General features: G+C 44.0%; 1 protein-coding gene across 1 annotated transcript in view; it reads left to right on the top strand.

Annotated features, from left to right (window-relative positions):
* The window catches only part of LOC126520649 (kinesin-like protein KIF12), a 421689-nt gene that overhangs the window by 380107 nt on the left and 23117 nt on the right, over positions 1 to 18465 (top strand). The window contains exon 16 of the mRNA XM_050169444.2: positions 3536 to 3726. Coding sequence (XP_050025401.1) covers positions 3536 to 3726 — 191 coding nt within the window. The remainder of the gene's footprint in view (positions 1 to 3535; positions 3727 to 18465) is intronic.

Genomic DNA, 18465 nt, shown 5'->3' with positions numbered 1-18465 from the left:
CTTGGGACAAAGGAACGACAACACAGTAGTGCAAACAATCACAAGGGCATTTATTGCACCCTTCATAGATCAATGCCGGCTAGCCGAGTTGCTATCCACAAAAGATGCCGATGGGCGCGCGACAAATCTAGAAGTCCGATTCACCGCGACCGGATAGCGAGCGAATATGTTCGCCCCATGCTGGATCCCAACGCCTGGTCGTTCCCGTGTACGGTCACGCGAACGGTGGCGCGTTCCAAGGCGGCCACGCGAGACGGTCTCGCAGAAGCATGGATCGGCGCACGCGCGGCACAGCACGACCGCACTGCTTGCTGTCCCGAAGCAAAGAGAAAGCGCCTTGTCTTTCGGCGCCCAAGTAACCTCGCCTTTCGGCGGCGTTAGCAGCGCAACACTCGCGCCATCTCTCGTACTTCGCCTCAACCACTCCGACCGCCGCGGGCGCCAGGCCACGCGAGCCGTGCGGGAAAACAACATATCAGGGGACGCGTGAGAGTCGCGCATCCCCACAGGCTGCAGCAGCCTAGAAATAGATGTCAGCGGCTGATCAATGCAAAGGCCTTTTTTTTTCATTTATTTACCTAAAGGCCCAGCTTGGGCATTACATACAGGGGGGGGGGGATAACAATTGATGTACAAAGGTATAAAGCAGCGTGCATGTCAGTCGAATATCCTTATGTGAAGTCGTAGATGCTATGCAACCTTTATATCTCTTCTCATTGTACATCAGACACCAATAATTCTTACATTATACAAACAATAATCTTACATCCTCTGACATCTGAAGAAATGTAAGAAGAAATACTATGGTTACTAATTTCCGACTGCTTCATTAAGTATTTGTTTGAATATAATATGGCCAGTTATTTCGGCTATATTACTTGGGAGATGATTCCATTCCGAAATGGCTAAGTGCGGACATGAAAATTGCAATAGTTTAGTACGTGCAAATGGTTGTTCGACCTTAAATTCGTGATCAATTCGTGGAAATTTCCTTTTGGCTGGTAAGATGTGTGCCTGAGAGAAGGTATTTGGGTGATGAAAAAGCTGATCGAAGAAAGTTAACTGAGATATCTTTCTTCTAGTCTGCAATAGGACGAGTCCGAGGTCATGTTTTATTTTGGTGATGCTTGAACGTTGTGGATAGTTACCTGTAATAAATCGCGCTGCCTTCTGAAAAGATTCTAATTTGGGAATAAGATGGCCACCAGGTTGACGCTTACACGTGCTTCGCGGGTCCCAAACGTTAATCCTTCACCAAACCCCAGAGGGCGTCCTGTATTCCGCTATGTTTGAAAGCTACGCTACGTTATCATAACGGAACTGAAAGCATTTAATGAAGACAATGTGCTGGGGAGTAAACTGTGGTGTGTTTTTGTCGTCGTCGTCGTCGTCGTCGTCGTCGTCGTCACTTCTAGAATCGTATGCTGCACAGCACAGAATGGCCAATGTAACTGTATGTCGAAATACTTATGGGCTTTCTTTTTGCACTTCATTTGTGCTGAAAAACAGGAAAAACATTTCCCCAATCTTCCAAGATATTTTCGCCGGAGCTTACATCTCTAGTTCAAATAGCTTTTTGTTAAATATCCCATGACGAATAACGCTGTTCCGCCTCTCCAAGTGCATATACAGGGTAGTCTTTACTGCGTCGGCGATATCCACAGCATACTCTCTTCTTCTCCTAATATTTCCCTCCCCATACCATTTCCCCCAGTGCAAGGTAGCCAGCCGGGCTCATGGTGCTTAATTTCATTGTCTTTCATTTATCGTCTTTCTTTCTCCCTTTCTTTTTGTGGTCTATGCAGATTCTTTATTAAATAAAAAGCTATGAGTGCAGCGAACCTGGCGTTTTTCCTAGGCGAGGACGACATGATTTGCCACTGATCGCTTGAGTTTCACAAGACCCAGGTTCACATCTCACCGGTGGACACATGTATTAATGTGATTCGCATTATTTGGACAGCTCAAGCACTTTCCACTCTGCCAGTATCTAATCTCTTCCACGGCGTGGCTGACGAAATAAAAACACGGGCTCTTCGGGAAAAAAGTCAGTTTCGCCCGAAAGGCGAAGCATCGATGTACATAGCATATTAGTAGACAGGTATACAAAATAAGGGTAGTAGCTTTATCATCCCTACAAACTTGTAAACGTTCGCTTATTAACTAAATTAACAAGCATGGTGTCAGCGCGCAGAGGCAAACATGAACACATCGTACTAGATGACTGCGAACATTCGCTGTGAAAACGTTGGCGTTGGGAAGCGCGGCAGCAGCAGCGAGCGAAGTGACCGTTCTGTTTATTGTTTCAACGCAAACTGAGCGGCGAGAATACAGCATGCACAAAGGTGCGAGCCATCGGCGCACCTATACTCTGCCCGCAGCGCAGATCGCTTTCAAGGTACGGTGCGCGCGACCGCGCCAAGCAATACGCAGTTGCTGCCACAGTATACACCGCCACCGTACCACTCGCATCCCTACCCTTGGTGCTTCGCGTGCGACGGAAGACGGCGCGTTTACTCTCCGCATCCCTATCTCGCACGCGACATTGAGCCGCTATCGATAAAACCACCGCGCGGCGACAGTGCTATCGCCCTTGGACTTTGTACGAAACATTGCGACAAAGCCGACGACGACGGCAAAAATTAGGTTGGAGTGTTCATAAAATTTCTATCGCAATCAAAATTTTCGACGTCTATGCAATAACGCCGTAGTTGATTCGAAGTCAGAGACTGGACCGCAAATTACAAAATGAGCGGCACAAAGCTGGCTTTAGTCGGTAGGCCATCTTTAGTGGATCTTTCTTTGTGGATTCCGAAAGTGCAATCGCTGATGTGTGGGACCTGCGGGATTAAACTGGACGCGATTGGGGGGCTGCGTTTAGGAAGGTTTTTTTTTTTTCTTGTTTCATCCAAAGGTGCAGACGTTGTGGCGTAGTTGTGGGCAATCAACGTGATTAGCATTCTCAGTTTACTTCCACCAATACAAAACGTAAATAAAGGCATCTTAACAGCACGCCCTATCCTTACATTCTTTTAGTGCTAATCGCATTAACATCGACAGTCACTAGGAGATGGGTTATGACGTAATGTTATAAATTATTTTTTTCTTAGGAGAAGTTTTGTTATACCTCTGTCTAGCTTACTGGGCAAGAACTGAACCAGCAACCGAAAGAGAGACGCCAAGCCCTGAGAAGGTAGGCAACCAAAAGCGTCGCTTTAACACTCGCTCAACACGAATGTTATGTCGGCGTATCCACCTCCTCAAACATTCTGTTCCCGCTTGCGCGAAAGCGCTTTACCCAGCTTCCTTAGACAGTTCCGTTAACACTTTCCTACGTTGGACGTTTAATTAGAACATTTGGTCTCCACACAGGTGCCGTTCTTCACAAGGTTGTACCGGCTATTTCTGTGCTATGTGGTATATGTTTTCTCCGATTAATAAAGAAAAACAGAAGTCTAAGAAGTGTAGCACGTGCTTTATAGAAGCTAGTAAAGCAGACAGACACCAACTTCTTCCAGTGTTCTCATTATCGCAGCCTGAACGACATCGGTGACGGCACACTGGCGGCTCGGCCACGCGGTGTCGAGCAGGGCGGCCGACGCAACTCGTGGGGCACCAGCGGCATACCCAAGCTGCGCCAAAAGCTATCGACGAACCCGCTTGTAGCTGCACTGGCACCCAAGCGCGTGCTGCGCCGCACAGCTTCAAACAGGGTCACACCCGCTGGTATGTTCGTCTTTTTGTCATGTAATGGATGAGCCGGGCAGACACGTGTTGCTCACCGGCGCTGGACGTAGCGCCAGTGTTCCGGGTACCTTAAAGCGAATAACTTTCTCTGGCTGTATCGCCCGTTTTCGTGCATGCATGGTCGGATGCTGGTGATCGGTGGTTGGACCGTGGCTAAACAGCGCAAAGGAAACGCCAGACGCGGGAAATGTACAAGGTGGTGACAGGCAACCATAGAGTTGTTCACGGATGTACATGCCCTCTCTAGATTAACTATGAGGTGTATAATATTATCAAAGCTAGTGATGCGGGCGAAAAAGGTGGCCTTGCTGGATGGCACTTGCCTGTTTTTTGCTTGTCTTTCGTTTGTTTCTGTTTTTGTTTTTACTTATCGTTGCAGAAGTTCTTGTGTTTGATGTTAGCGATATCCTTAGCATATATCCATGCACGCGACACTAACTTTTAGTAGAAAGTCGGCGTATTATCTTGTCCTTTTAATGCGTAAGCATTCTTTTGGTGAGCGCCCCGGCCCTGTCACGGGAGAAGTGTAGTGCCTTGTATCTGCACAAAAAATACGTAATTTGCAACAACATTTATTCCTTATGATAGTGTGAATGTAGATTATTGGTAGCTTTTAAGTGATCAGGAAGAATTTAAAGCGAAAATATTGAATTGAAAGAAAATACCCAGAGATACACAGGGTTCCTTAGAAAATGCATAGGAAAGCTTATAGTATGGATGGACCAGCTAAAATTTGGGGCTGGGGGAACTTAAAATTTGGCGTTGGGTCAACCTGAAGTTGATATGTGGCCTTACTGAAATTTGGGCTGGGCCAACTTGAAGTTGGCTGACATACGGTGCGGACATATGGGGCAGAGACTTGGATGAGACTGACAAAGAAACTCGAGAACATGTTAAGGACCGCACAAAGAGCGATGGAACGAAGAATCCTAGGCATAACTTTAAGAGACAGAAAGAGAGCGGTTTGGATCAGAGTAAACGGGTATAGACGATGTTCTAATAGACATCAGGAGAAAAAAATTGCCTGGGCAGATCATGTAATGCGCAGATTAGATAACCGTTGGAGCATTAGGGTGACGGAATGGGGTACCAAGAGAAGGGAAGCGCCGTAGAGGACTGCAGAGGACTAGGTGGTGCGACGAAATTAGGAAATTTGAGAGTGCTAGTTAGAATCGGTTGGCGCACAACAGGGGTAATTGGAGATGGCAGGGAGAGGCCTTCGTCCTGCAGTGGGCATAGGCTGCTGCTGCTGATGATGATGAAATTAAAGTTTGCAAGTTGGCCAACTAAAATTTGGGGGTGGGCCAACTTAACTTAGGGCGGGGACCTACTGGAAATTTGAGGGTGGCTCAACTTAAATTTGGGAGTGGACCAACTGAAATTTAGGGGTGGGCCAACTTGAAATTTGGGGGTGGGCCAACTTGAAATTTGGGGGTGGGCCAACTTGAAATTTGGGGGTGGGCCAACTTGAAATTTGGGGTGGGCCAACTTGAAATTTGTGGGCGGGCCAACTTGAAATTTGTACGTGGGCGAAATTGAAATGTGAGTAGGCCAACATGAAATGTGGGTAGGCCAACTTGAAATTTGTGGGTGGGCCGTGTAGAAATTTGTGGACTGGCCAATTTGAAATGTGGGGCAGGCCATCTTGGAAGTTGAGGCGGGCCAGCTCCAATTTAGGGGTGGGCCAACTTTAAATTTGCATGTGGGCCAACCGTAATTTTGGTGTGGCCCAATGTCCAACTGAGCGCTGCTGAGCGTCCTTCGAGTTATGAACAACTCGTGGGCAAGCGATTGCATTGAGATGTTTGGCGCGTTTTCATTGGGCCTTACCAACGAGCGGTCATAAGTTGAAAAGGGGGTACCAGCAAAACACTAAGGACGTGCACACAACGAAAAGGCGTGAGACACGGACGGAAGCTCGACTTTCAACTCTATTGGAACTTACATTGCCGCAGATAACCTGCGACGCATGCGCACTTCAACTCCTCCCAAGGCATGTTTATTTATTTGTGGGACTCTCAAGGTACATAGTTGTACAGTGCAGAGGGAAGGGGCGAGAATTTGCAAGAGTGAAAAATACAGTATTTCTAGGAATTCATAGTGCAAGGAACAAAAGAATATATTGAAAAAACTGCTGATATTTGCATAACAACCGGAAAAAAACACTTGCATAATATGAAGTAATTAAATACACAAAGAGTACAGTTTACCCAGCAGACAATGTCCACGAATAAATGCGTAATTATAGCATTTACCACCATACATTATTGCATGTTGATTAGTGCATTCTTAAAACGAGTGGGGTCACTGATGCTTACTAATGATGTAGGTAGATTATTCCACTCGATTGAATTCCTAGGAAGGAATGATTGTGAACACGCGACGCTATTATGACGGGGTACTTTAACTTTATGTACGTGATCACGACGAGCTGAATAGTAAGGCACAGGTTGAATCGAATGGGGCGAAGAGATGCGTTGTGGTAGTAGATTTTATGAAAAGGGTAAATGCGTGATTCTTTTCAGCGAGGAGATAATAATGGGATTTGAAGGGTACCTTTTATTAATATAACACTAGCAGTGCGATGGTAGTTAGCTAGGATGAAACGAACAAAGCGATTTTGTACTGATTCGATTTCGTTAATGTGATCTAATCAGGATCCCAAACGGATGAGGCATATTCTAATTGCCCAAGGACGTAAGTTGTGTACAACAGGTGTTTTAAAGAAACGGGTGCAAGCGAAGAATCCTACGGAGTGGTTAGCTTTAGGTATTAGATATTGTACATACTGCTTCCAAGAAATATCGTTAGTTGTATGAACGCCAAGATAACGGTAGCATGGAACGGATTGAAGGATGCAGTCATTGAGGGCGTAGATAGGGTAAGATGCGTTAGAATGCGAAATCCGCATAGATTTGCATTTATGTTGAGCTCCATGCACCAAGTGAGGCACCAATTATGTTATTTATGTCAGATTGAAGGGCAGTTACATCAGAGGCACTAGTTATGTTTCGGTATATAACACAGTCTCCCGCAAATAAATACATCTGTGAGAAAATGTTATCAGGTAAATCGTTAATATATGTTAAAGATAAAAGGGAACCAAGGACAAACCCTTGTGGAACACCGGATTCAACTGGAGCCGCGTTAGATGTGGACTCATTAGTTACAACAAATTGGAAACGAGACGACAGGAATGATTGGATCCAGCTAAGTACTCCCGGGTCAAAGTTTAGGGCGCTTAGTTTTGTCATCAGCCTATTTTATGTCCACTGCAGGACGAAGGCGTCCCCCTGCGATCTCCAGTTACCCCTGTCCTCCGCCAACCAATTCCAACTAGCGCCTGCGAATTTCCTAATTTCGTTGCCCCACCTTGTCTTCTGCCGTCCTCTACTGCGCTTCGCTCCTCTTGGTACCCATTCTGTAACCCTAATGGTCCTACGGTTATCTAACCTGCACATTATATGACCTGCCCAGCGCCATTTCTTTCTCTTAATGTCAATTAGAATATCGGCTATACCCGTTTGCTCTCTGATCCAAACCGCTCTCTTTCTCTCGTAACGTTATGCCCAGCATTCCTCGTTCCATCGCTCTTTGTGCGGTCTTTAACTTGTTCTCAAGCTTCTTTGTTAGTCTCCAAGTCTCTGCCCCATACGTCAGCACCGGTAAAATACACTGATTGTACACCTTCCTTTTCAATGATAATGATATGCTTCCAGTCAGCAGCGGACAATGTCTGCCGTATGCGACCAACCCATTTTTATTCTTCTGTAAATTTCCTTCTCATGATCAGGGTCCCCTGTAAGCAGTGGCGTAGCCAGAAATTTCGTTCGGGGGGAGGCTCATATTGCAGCTCGGCCTCCTCCTTAAGAGGAAGCTTTAGCTCGTGTGCTCCTATTTAAATACATGTAGAAGCAGAATTCGTTTTTCCCGGCAAGCGATGCACCAAATTTGACGAGGTTTTTGCATTTAAAAGAAACATTTTGATTCTAGTGACTATTGGTTTCGAATTTCTCATTTCTGTTGTCAATTTCTTATTAAAAATTGACCAAAATCGTAAATTTTCAGAAAACTAAACTATCAAGTTTAACACTCTAACTCCGCAATGAAAAATGATATCACAATTCTGTGAATTGCACCGAATTACTGCGGACAAAATTGCTATGTTGCACATGAATCTCACGAAATTTAATATTAAGAAATACGGCTTTCGTAGAATCCTTGTACACAACGTAACCAATTCACGTAAGATACGAATTGACACGTCAAATTTGCCCGCTTTGACTGTTATAATAGATGCCGTTTACAGAACAGCGACATATGTTCTTGATGCAGATTTATTAGTTTGTAAACGTCATGCTCCTATATATTTGAAACTTTCGAGTTTTTGAAAATATTTTAAACAATGTTCAGGCCCTATTTTGAAATTCCGCTTCCAACAGACACTATAATATAACTTTCTCTCTCAAATGCAACCAATTTTATTAAAAGCGATCCAGGGGTTATCACAGAAAAGCGTTTCTGGGTTTTACATGTATTTGAATAGGCCGCGTCGGAGTTGGGCCCGAGCTAAAGCTATTTCTTAAGAGGAAGCTTTAGCTCGTACCCAACTCCGACGCGGCCTATTCAAATACATGTAAAACGCAAAAACCTTTTTCTGAGATAACCGCTGGACCGACTTTAATGAAATTTGTCGCATTTCAGAGACAAAGTTAAAGTCTAGTGACTTTTGGGAGCGGAATTTCAATTTAGGGCTTGAATTTTGTTAAAAAGATTTTAAAATATTCGATGGTTTCAAAAGAATAGAAGCACGAAGTTTACAAATGCATAGCTCTGCATCAAGAAAGATATCGCGGTTCTGTAAACGGCATCCATTAGATCATTCAAAGTGGACAAATTCGGTCTGCCAATTTACAGTCTAGTGAATTTGTTACGTCTGTTACAGGGGTTCCGCAAAAGATGTATTTCCATATTACTAAATTTTTTTATGTTCATGTATAACATCAATTTTGTCCGCTTTAGATGTACTATTCCATGCAATTCACATTTCATTATATTTTTTTTTGCTGAGTTACACAGTTGTCAACATTATAGTTTCGTTTTTTGAAATTCTCAATTTTTGTTAATCTATAATAAAAATTGACAAACTAACTCAAAAACTCGAAATAAACAGTCACTAAATTTTAAGATTTTCTTTTAAATGCAACAAACCTCGTCAAACTTGGTGCAGTGGTTGCCGAGAAAAACGAATTCTCCTTTTACATGTATTTAGATAGGAGCACCCGAGCTAAAGCTTCCATTTAAAAATTTGTCGGGGGATCAAATACATGAATAATAACTGCATTGCCATTGCCAACGATGCTGCAAACGAATTCTGGAACGCTACGCACTGTCAAAACAACTAAAATATGTATTTTTCCATAACACAATATGCTTGGATGTGCCAAAAATTGTGCCCAAAATAACTGATGTCAATGCTTCCATGTTTTTGTCTATTTAATAAGTGAATAAAATATTACACGAACTTTAGAACTATATCAGTTCGAAACCAGCAAAGCAGTGCATGCCGCTGATATGGAAAATGTAAACGCCATAATATTAACGAGTTGAGGACATATATGTTAATGAAACTTTGTCATTCAAGAACCTTGTTTAGCTTCTTGTACATATGCAACGGCCAGTGAAAAATCTCAATGACGCTGTCATTTGTACCAATGTATTACGCAAGAGCAGCTGTCACCAGTCGTGTATCGTGAGTAATTGCACCGAAATTATCGCCGCAATAGAGAGCACGTATGAAAAGCAGGAGTTGGGCAAAATATACGAGGGCGAGTCAAATCAAAGTGAGCCATTCCAAATATATGACAAACGGGGTACTTTCTTTAAAAGTAGTCTCCATGAGCATTTAGACATCTATTCCATTGTCTAACGAGTCGCGTGATTCCCGTCTCATTTAACTCCTTGGGTTGCTGCTTCAAAAAGTTTGCAACTGACTCTTTCACGTCATCGTCCGACATGAATCTGGTTCCCTTGAGCTGTTTTTTCGGTTGCCCCAAAATATGGAAGTCGCAAGGCGACAGGTCTGAGCTGTATGGCGGATGTTGCAGCGTTTCCCACTTGAGCATTGCCAGTTTTGTATTAACCACATCAGCGACGTGGGGACGGCATTGTCGTCAAACAAGATGAACCCATTCTCAAATTTTCCACGTACTTTGTTCTTGATTGTGACACGCAACTGATCCGACGTTTCATAATAACCAAAAGAATTGATAGTCTCTCAATATTTAGCAAATTCCACCAGTAATGGCCCCTGACGATAGAAAAAAAGTCAACAACACCTCTCCGGCGCAAATGACGGCCTTTCCTTTCTTTGGGGGTGGTGAATTCGAATGTTTCCACTGTAAGCTTTGCCACCGTGTTTTAGGCTCGTAGTAGTGGCACCATGGTTCGTCCCAGATCACAAGTGCAGACAAGAAGTCGTCAGCCTCATTGTGATACCGGATCAGATGAGTCAAGGCAGCGCTAAACTTCTCCGTCTTCAGGTGGTGGTTCAAAATCTTAGGCAACCATTGCGCACACAAGAGCCGATAATCGAGATGTTCATGAATTATGGCATGAACCGAACTGTAACTGATGTTCACACGCTCTCCCAGTTCATCGATGCTTATCCTCCGTTCGTGTTTCATCAGTTCATCAACCTTTGCAACTTTGCTAGGGGTGATTGCACGGTGTCTTTGGCCCGGTATTCGATCGTCTTTGCAACTTTCACGTTCTTCTTTTAACCGTTTGCTCAAACTCTTCACAGTGGCCAATGAAATGCAATGTTGAACGTACATGGCAGTCATACGGTGACTAATTTCGTTTTGGGAAATACCTTCAGCTGTGAAAAACCTCAAGGCACCACGCTGCTCAAAATATGGAGCGTCCATTACGTCACGCAACCATGTTCAACCCAGTGTATGAGAGCATTAAAAAACATTTATCCTCACACCTGCGTGTCACTTTTGTAAATGAGAGATGCCTGTGTGCTACGCGCATGCCTCGCAGATAATGAACTGAACCATTATTGCGGCAGATGGGTAGGCTCACTTTCACTTGACTCGCCCTCGTAGATTAGAAATGCGAAGATACGATGGAATATACAAATGCGAAGATATATCTTGATAGAAGACAAAAAAGTGTCACTGGAAACAAAGTTACGTATACACAAAACCTCGCAATAAGATATTTAAATATACGTATAAGTCTCCAATAAATCTACGTATCTAATAAAAAGTCACTCTATATAATGAGTCAAACAAGGCAAATAAACATGTTCCGCAACCACAGCTTCACAGAATCCTAGATCCCGCCCCCATTCCATCCACTCCCCCCGATGTATCGCGCGCGCGACGGAAGGCGGCGCGCTTGCTCCCCGCTTTTCTCTTTGGCGCACACAAGACTGAGCCACCATCCTCGGCTCCACCATACCATCTCCTCACCCCCCTTTGTGTGCTTTCACTCGCACATACAGCATGGGGCGCGCGGTCGCGATGTTATCGCGTTTGGACTTGATACGAAACATGAAGGCGACGGCAGGAATGCGCGTGGAGTGTCCATAAAGTTGCTATCGCAATACTATGTAGTATGAGTATCCGGCAACTGAAGCGTCCCGTGGCCCATTACTTGCCGCAAAAGAAGTAACAAAATCGAACTTTCACCATGCGACAATTCGCTGCGCCGCAACAATGACTTTTTTCTTTTGTGGGGCCGGGGCACCCAGACGAAAAAAACGGAAAGTATGTTGGCCACAATCGAATGCCTACTTTGGGCACCTAATGTAGCTACCGAAGGAATATCGAACAAAACGTGACACGCTTGCTCCATCAAGAACCATACGCATACTTCTCGGTATCCTACACTGGCGAGACAAGACTTTCCGGAGAGGTTGCGCTCAATTAAGCTAACGCGGTGCAATTCGTCGAGTCCCCACAGTGATGGCGGCGAGCGAACATAATTTCTTTTTCTCGTCCGCTAGCCAGAAAGCGTCCAAAACTCTGCCAAGCGAAAATCTCCACTCGGTCAGAGAAAAGCGAACGCGCACTGAAGTGCGCCGCGCGGTGGTCGGTGCCACATGAGAACAACGCATGCTCTCTGGCTGGCCGGGCAGCCCGCGGGTAGGGTAGCAAGGACAAAAAAAAAATGAAGGGGCTCAATGTGTCCTGGCGAATAAAAGTCAAAGTAGAAAAAATAAGAACCATGGGTGGCTTTAGTGTCTTTGGCGTAGGTGAAAAAAAAGTTTGATATTTATGTGCATGACGGCACAAGTGAAGCACCACAACGCTTCATCTCATCGGACCGCGCTGCGTGCTTTGTCAATTTGTCTGGTACTGTTTTGATTTGGCTTGTCTCGTTGTATATTCCGATGTAATACTTTAGAAAAGTCAATGCACCTTTGGCGTGAAATATTTATAGGAACATTAAACCCACAAAGTTCCGTAATTGAAGATCTAAAGCACAACTTAGGAAATATCAATGCACCTTTCACATCTAAAGTTTATAAGAACTTTATGCGCATAAAGTTTCGGAATCGACATACATGCGCTCCGTAGATTCCGCGGCCTCCGAAAGATGCCGCGGCGAGCCCGTTCGCCATCAAAACGCCCTTGAACCTTTGTGCTCGGATGGGGCTGCTTGCGTTATGCGACTCCCGGTGCATGGACATTGGCGCGAAATCCAGCCCGAGTTCGCAATGTTTGCGGTGAAATGTCTTTTCGAGCATGAAAGAGACATTCTAGACAAAATTCAGAATAATTTCCGGTGCCGGGAGTTGCTTTGGTCGGTGGTGCATGGGCAGCACGAAAACATTTCGGGGAGGGGGGGGGGGGGCTGGAGCCCCATAAGCCCCCCCCCCCCCCCCTGGCAACGCCCCTGCCTGTAAGTACCTGATCTAGAGAAGCATACTTCTTAAGACTCTAGAGGCTGATTGGCGATCCTGAACTCTTGCTCCCGGGCCAGGCTATTGAACATTCTTTGTCTTCTGCATATTAATCTTCAATCCCACTCTTACACTCTCACTGTTAAGGTCCTCAATCATTTGTTGTAACTCGTCTGCAGTGTTGCTGAAAAAAAAATATCATCGGCAAACCGGAGGTTGCTGTGGTATTTGCGGTCGATCCTTACTCCTAAGCCTTCCCACTTTAATAACTTGAATAGTTCTTCCATGCACGCAGTGAATAGCATTGGAGAGATTGGGTGTCCTTGTCTGACCCCTTTCTTTACAGGTATCTTCGTACTTGTGTAGAATTAAGGTAGCTGTGGAATTTCTTTAGATATTTTCCAAGATATTTACTCAAGCGGTTTGTACTCCTTGATTACGTAGTGCCTCTATGACTGCTGGTATCTTTACTGAATCAAGAGCGTTTTGGTAATCTGTGAAAGCCATATAGAGAGGCTCATTGTACTCTTCGGATTTCTGAATTACCTGATTGATGACATGGATGGGATACATTGTAGAGTATCCCTTCCTGAAACCTGCATGTTCCCTTGGTTGACTTAAGTCCGATGTAGGCCTTATTATATTGGAGAATATCGTAATAATTATTTTATGTATTACTGGCAATAAGCTAATGCGCCTATAATTTTCAATTCTTTAACGTCTCCCTTTTTGTGGATTGGTATAATGTTTGCATTCTTCTAGTTTTCTGGGACCCTTGCAGTCAATAGACACTTCGTATAGAAAGCCGTCAGTTTTCAAAGCATAAAGTCTTCACTTGACTACCTTAAAGGCCCCCAGGATTGGGGTATTACATAAGGGGTCGGTAGCAAATAGGAATTAAATACACAAGGAAAAGATGTTTACGTACACGTTTGCTCGCTGTTAAATATGTTAATTATACAGCTCAAAAACGTAGATTGACAGGTAATTGCGGTGATGTCGCGTGGAAGGCCGTTCCAGTCCGAGGCTTAGCGTGGAAAGAATGATGAGACAAAAGTGGCAGTGTGCGCACGTGGCCGGGCGACATGAAGGGGATGACCAATGTGGAGTGAAATGCGTGCAGGAGGACTGATGTAGGGTGGATGATGAAGTGAGCTGTAAAAGGACCTATGGAATAAGTACATAGTAGCGATACGATGCCGACAAGCCATGGTTGTTAGGCCGGATTGTGCTTTTAACGATGATACACTGGCATTGTATGAATAGCATGAATTAATGAATCTTGTGGCATTGTTTTGTACTGATTCTAGTCAGTTTGTTAGATGTGTTTGGTTAGGGCTCCAGATGGCAGATGCATTTTCCAGCTTAGAGCGTACGAGTGACTTGTAGGCAAGCGATTTTAGGTCTGGTGGCGCTTAACGTGGATGACGGTTTAAGAATCCAAGGCTTCTGTTAGCAGATGATATCACTGCAGTGACATGCGCGTTCCAGGTTAGATCGTTGGACAACGTTACGCCAAGGTATTTATAAGACTGTGTTAATGCCATCGTGACGTGCGAGATTGGATAAGGCAACAGGAGAGGATTACGTTTTCGATGAAATGACATGAGTTTGCATTGATCGGGGTTTAATTCCATGGGTCATTGGTTACACTAGTCCTGGACACAAGGTAAATCACTTTGGAAAGTTAGTTGAACGGAGAGCTTACTGACTGTGCGATAGATAACACAGTCATCGGCAAAGATACGGACGTTACAGGGGACATGTGTTGGTAGGTCGGTAATATAAATTAAAAATAGAAGGGGACCAACGACTGACCCTTGCGGGACGCCTGATATTACTGGAAGAGACCTAAAAGCCTAATTATTAACGTGAACATATTCGGTACGGTCTGCCAGAAATTCTTTTATCCACTGCAGTATGTTATGATGCAAGTTTAACCAAGAAAGTTTTAGTAGCAAGCACTTATGAGGAACCTTGTCGAAGGCTTTCGCGAAATCTAGGAAGGTTGAGTCAGTTTGAAGGTTAGAATCAAGGGTCATGGGCAAGTCATGGACTAAAATAGCTAATTGTGTTTCACAAGTTAGGTTCTTACGGAAGCCGTGATGAGAAGGATAAAAGAAATTATTTATTTATTTATTTATTCAAATACCCTAAAGGCCTTCTTGGAGAGGGTATTACATAGGGGGGGGGGGGGGGGGGGCACACGAAACACACTAATAAGAATATGCGAAAAAAAAAGTAAGAATAAACAATTCAGCAAACCTAGTAAGAACACCACAAAATACGCATACACCAATATTGGAAGTGGATTAAAGTTCGAATAAATATAAGAATGAAGTGTGAAAATTGAAACACCGGGGGTTCAAGGATAACACAAAAAGAAAAAAAAACTGCAATACGATGTCAAACAAGATGCAAAGGTATTAAATTAGCCCTGAAAAAAAAATAGCTAACACCAAAGACGCACAGAGACGTCAAATTCTGATACGAGTCCACAGCATTTGATGAAATTGATCAGTGTTAACTTCAGTGGCAATATCAGATGGTAGGTTATTCCAGTCAGCTATGGTTTTGGGGATGAATGATTGTGCGTAATGGGCCGAGTGGCAAGCTGGGCATTTGACTTTGCAGGGGTGATTACGGCGAGGGAAAATGACAGGGGGTGACTGAAAGAAGTCGTCGCGCAAACGATCATGATGATAAAGTTTGGGAAAGAGAGATAGGCGGGCGTGTTTCCGTCGTAGTGATAGCGGCGGCGGTTCGGCACGAATTTTTAAAGATGTAACACTGGAGTACGGAGAAAAATCTGAAAAAATGAAGCGAGCAGCACGGCTTTGCAGGGATTCAACGTTACGTATAATGTAGTCTTGGCTCGGGTCCCAGATGGCACATGCATATTCCATTTTAGACCTGATTAACGTGGTGTACGCGAGTTTCTTTAGGTGTGAAGGCGCTTGCTTTAGTCTGTGTTTCATGATTCCGAAAGTACGGTTAGCAGATGCAAGAGTAACGTTGATGTGATGATGCCATGTTAGATCCGATTGCAAGTTGATTCCTAAGTATTTGTACGTGGTAGTAAGTTCGACAACATTGTTACCTATAAAGTATGAAGTTGGAATACGGGAAGAGGAGTGCGTAAATGACATGCACTTAGTTTTAGTATGATTTAGGGTCATTTGCCAGTCTGAACGCCATCTGTTTATTGCGTTGAGGTCTGACTGCAATGCTTGATGGTCAGTGTCAGTAGAAATGGTACGGTAAATTACGCAATCATCGGCGAACAGTCTTACTCTGGACGACATGCAGTTAGGCAAGTCATTAATATAAATTAGAAAAATCGAAGGGCCAAGCACGCTCCCTTGTGGAACGCCGGACGTGACAGAAATAAAAGGGGAGTTGCAATGATTAATATTTGTGAATTGAGTTCGAAATGACAAGAAATCTTTTATCCATGCAATGACTTGTGCGTCAATGTTAAAATGTTTAAGTTTCAGTAGTAGCCTGTGGTGAGGAACGCGGTCAAAAGCTTTGGAAAAATCTAAGAATATCGCGTCGACTTGGTTGCCAGCGTCAATACATGAAAGCAAGTCATTAGTAAACCCTGCAAGTTGCCCATCGCATGAACATCCCTTGCGAAAGCCGTGCTGGTGTTTGAAGATTATGTTATGTTCTTCTAAGTATTTCATGATTTGAGAATGTATGATATGTTCGAGTAGTTTGCAAACGGTGCTAGTTATCGAAATAGGCCGGTAGTTAAGCGGTAATGAGCGATCGCCAGATTTAAAAATTGGTATGACCTTGGCTGTACGCCAGTCGTTAGGAATTTGGCCGGATGACAATGACTGTGAAAAAAGAGCGCACAAGATTCCCGAAATGCTTTGCGATGTACTTTTAAGCAACTTGTTGTTGAACCCAACGTGGTCAGATGCAGATGATACCTTACGATTATTAAGTAGTGATATGATACCGGACTCGGTAATATTTATCTGCGGCATGATGATATCGGAAAGTGTACCTATGTTTGGGCATGAAGTGACGTCCTCGCGGGTGAACACAGACGAGAATGCATTGTTTAATATTTGCGCATACTTTGACTCGGGAACAGTGGCGCCTGTGGGATCGGTAAGCACAACATCGGGGTGATTGCTTGGATTTATTACTTGCCAAAATTTACGAGAATTGTTAGTCAGCATAGATGACAGGTCGTGGTTGAAAAAGTGACGACGACTGGATTTAAGTAACTCTTGGTATTCTTTGTCGCACTGTTTGTATTTAAGCCACGATGGTGCAACACTGGATTTCTGGGCTTGCCTGTACAAACGCTTTTTTTTTTGTTGTTGTTTAGGCGCCGAAGTTGCTTGTTAAACCATGGCGTAGAGCTCCTACTCCTAATTGTTATGGACGGTATATATTTGTTAGCGACGTCAGTAAACATATTTTTGAACGCGACCCAGTTTTCTTCAACTGTACGGGACAAGAAGGCATTAAGAAACTGGTCTGCAAAAAGAGATAATTGTGCATTAATTCTATCAAAGTTAGCTCTGCTATAGCATTTAATTTTTTTTTTCAATGATCTTCCTACTGTTATGCCGACAAACAATGTCCCCAGTAATGACCTCATGATCGGAGAGCCCATCTAGGTGTCTAATGTTGGCGCAAATGTCAGGGATATTAGTAAGGATTAGGTCAAGAATACTGGAGCATGTGGCTGTGCGCCGTGTGGGTTGCATGATAAGTTGGGATAATGAAAAATCTAGACATGACTGAAGAAATGCATTCGATTCTCTTTCACTCTCCGTGACAGATAGAGTTGCCCAATTGATGCGTGGATAATTAAAATCCCCAAATATTAATAACACACATTTTGGAAATCGGTTACACACTTCACTCAAAATGCGATAGAACTCTTCAACAAAAGCACTGCCCATATCAGGGGGGCGATAAAAAACACCAATAAGTATGTCAGTACTGCTACTGTTTAACAACACCCATACGCATTCAAGAAACGTAGAAATTATGATGGGTACACATGATAATTCTTTTTTTATTGCCAACAGAACACCACCGCCTCTCCGATTTGACCTGTCGCAGCGAAATATGTTAAACGTCGCCTTGGTAACAAAAATGCTGTCGTCGGGAACATTGTCGGTAAGCCACGTTTCCGTGAACGCGATTAAGGATGCAGAGCATGGATCGATAAGCGAGGAAATGGGAACAGCTTTAGAGAGGATACTTCTGGTATTTGTGTAGAGGAAAGTTAATGCGGTATTATGGCAAGGCTTATGAACTGACGGCAAAGAAGGGTTGATTACTTGAGCTGAGGCAGGAGAATGATTGGGTCATTCGTCAGCACTTCCGTGGGGGCCGTCCTTTACCTCCGGCGCATCATTTCCAGATGTTTGTAAACGGACTGCGCAGTTGGCATCCGTGTCCCAGACGTAAGCGTCATCATTTAGAATGAGCTTGGTGAAAGCAAGGCGGGGACGATCACCCTCTTTTTTTATTGACTTCGAGAACTGCCAAAGCTTTCGGCGCTTATCGCGCACGGCAACAGAGTAGTCCCGTGCTATCCTGAAATCTGTTTCTTTCAGCTTGCTGCCATTGCTGAGCAGAGTCTCGATTTCTTTTTCATTGTAGAATTTAGCTATTATTGGCCGATTTTTCTCAGCTGAGAACCGGCCCAGGCGGTGGGCCCTGGCAATAGACTGTACTGAAACCCCCAGTTTATTTTTACAAAATTCTCGAACTATAGCCTCGGTACTGTCCCACGTTTCTGAATGGTCGGTGTCCGCAATGCC

This window comes from Dermacentor andersoni, chromosome 3 (genome assembly GCF_023375885.2).
Source record: "Dermacentor andersoni chromosome 3, qqDerAnde1_hic_scaffold, whole genome shotgun sequence".
Lineage (NCBI taxonomy): Eukaryota > Metazoa > Arthropoda > Arachnida > Ixodida > Ixodidae > Dermacentor > Dermacentor andersoni.
The sequence above is the reverse complement of the archived record's forward strand: the minus strand, read 5'-3'. Positions and strand labels throughout refer to the sequence as shown.